Source organism: Helobdella robusta (assembly GCF_000326865.2).
Source record: "Helobdella robusta unplaced genomic scaffold HELROscaffold_1529, whole genome shotgun sequence".
NCBI classification, from domain to species: domain Eukaryota; kingdom Metazoa; phylum Annelida; class Clitellata; order Rhynchobdellida; family Glossiphoniidae; genus Helobdella; species Helobdella robusta.
In genome coordinates this window covers 1,926-3,568 of record NW_008703853.1, presented here as the reverse complement: position 1 = coordinate 3,568, position 1,643 = coordinate 1,926, and the positions used below count along the sequence as shown (strand labels likewise).

Sequence of the window (1,643 nt, the reverse complement as noted above, 5' to 3'; positions counted from 1 at the left end):
ATCGAGAATGGCGCGATACAGACAAAGCGTAAAATTTCCACTTCAAGTGCATCAACTATCATCGAAAGAGATTTCTCACGGTTCGCTCATTCCAAACAACAGATTACGAGAGAAACCCTTTTTCGAAAATTATATAAAAACATTGGAAATAACGAGCAGACATGTTATAACTATACTTTGCGGCCTAGAGGTGATGGATTATTAGGTAGATATAGGCTAAGATTGACAAATTTGACCTCTGGGAGTTTGAAAAATTTTAGAGAAAATAATTTTTTTTCTTTAGGCCAAATTAACGTCGATGATAAAGCAATAAATTACTTGAGTTCAAATAATTTGAGTGTCCAATCGAACGTTTTTTCGATGTCCACCACAGATTATCATGACAACAGCCCAAGGACCGCTCCAGTGCAATTATCTAACTTCCGTACCACTATGTGCACAGCATGTGCCGGTCATAAAGCTAAATACGCAAACAACAAATTTGATTACAGTTTTTCAAATATAAAATCATTTTCCATCCCCAAAATATCTGTGCGGACAAGTCCATTACTAATTTCTACTTGCATGCCTGTTGGACGTCATAGCATAGAAGCCGAGAAATTTCCAACTGAAAATCATATCGAAACAAATTTAAATAATGTAAAAAAAACCGTATCTCGTTGCACAGTTCACAAAAATAATGCTGTTGGCAATGATGACAAAATGTTTTCTGAAAAATGTGAAGAAAATTCAAATCCTGTAATTATCAATAAACTAGCAAATGACGATCAATTAAAAAATTATATGAACAGCAATAATATAAAAAAAATACTTAATTCTAACATACACAACAATAAAGTTGTGGCAACAAATTTACTTGAGAAAAACACAAAGAAAAGTAAAAGCCAAAAACGTTATTTAAAAAAACAAATGAAAAAAGCTAAGACTGAACATAGAAATATTTCTAATTTTAAAGATAGAACAAAAGTTATAAAGGGAAAACGAAAAAAAACAAAATCAAGGAAAAGATTATCCGAAAGAGTTTTATCAAAATCTTCATCAAAACATTTACAAAAATTAAAAATGAATAATGATCAAAAGGGTTCCGACAAAGAAAAACGGACATATGGTCATTTAGTCAATCACGTTGGCTCAATAAGTGATTTGTTATCAAAAGATTTTCTTCAAATCCACAAACTGCTCAACGAAATTGAAAATAAACGCGAATTTAAACAAGTTAAGGTCACACAAATGCTTTCTCACGATCCAGGAAGAATGTTATTAAAAGACATGGATGATATTGATTCTCTGCTTGATGACATGTACGATTTCAGGGATCATAAATGTGCTGTATTAAATAAAATCATGACAATGCAGGCACGAAAGGATAAAGAGATGGCAAAACTGCAAACTGATTGGAACAAGGCGGCCAACAATAACAGAAATCAACACAACGACAAAGATAATTTTAGTCAAATTAATAACAATAATATTCTAGATGAAGTGGAGTGGGAATGTAGAAAAAACGCTGAGGAGCTTAATCAAGTTTTTTATTTTGTAGATAACATTAGACGAAACAAAATGTTTTTGCTCCAAATAGAGAAAAATAAAATAATGGATAAACAAACCAACAATGAAACTTACTGGTACAAAAAAACACAAAA

The 1,643-nt window shown here is 31.5% G+C and overlaps 1 protein-coding gene across 1 annotated transcript; it reads left to right on the top strand.

Annotated features, from left to right (window-relative positions):
- Nucleotides 1–432: 432 nt before the first annotated feature.
- On the top strand, nt 433–1,594 carry HELRODRAFT_184623 (hypothetical protein; the record flags this gene model as incomplete). The annotated part of the gene is made up of 2 exons (XM_009015371.1): nt 433–1,524; nt 1,580–1,594. The coding sequence occupies 2 exons, from the start codon at nt 433–435 to the stop codon at nt 1,592–1,594; spliced, it is 1,107 nt and encodes a 368-aa protein (XP_009013619.1).
- Nucleotides 1,595–1,643: the final 49 nt, after the last annotated feature.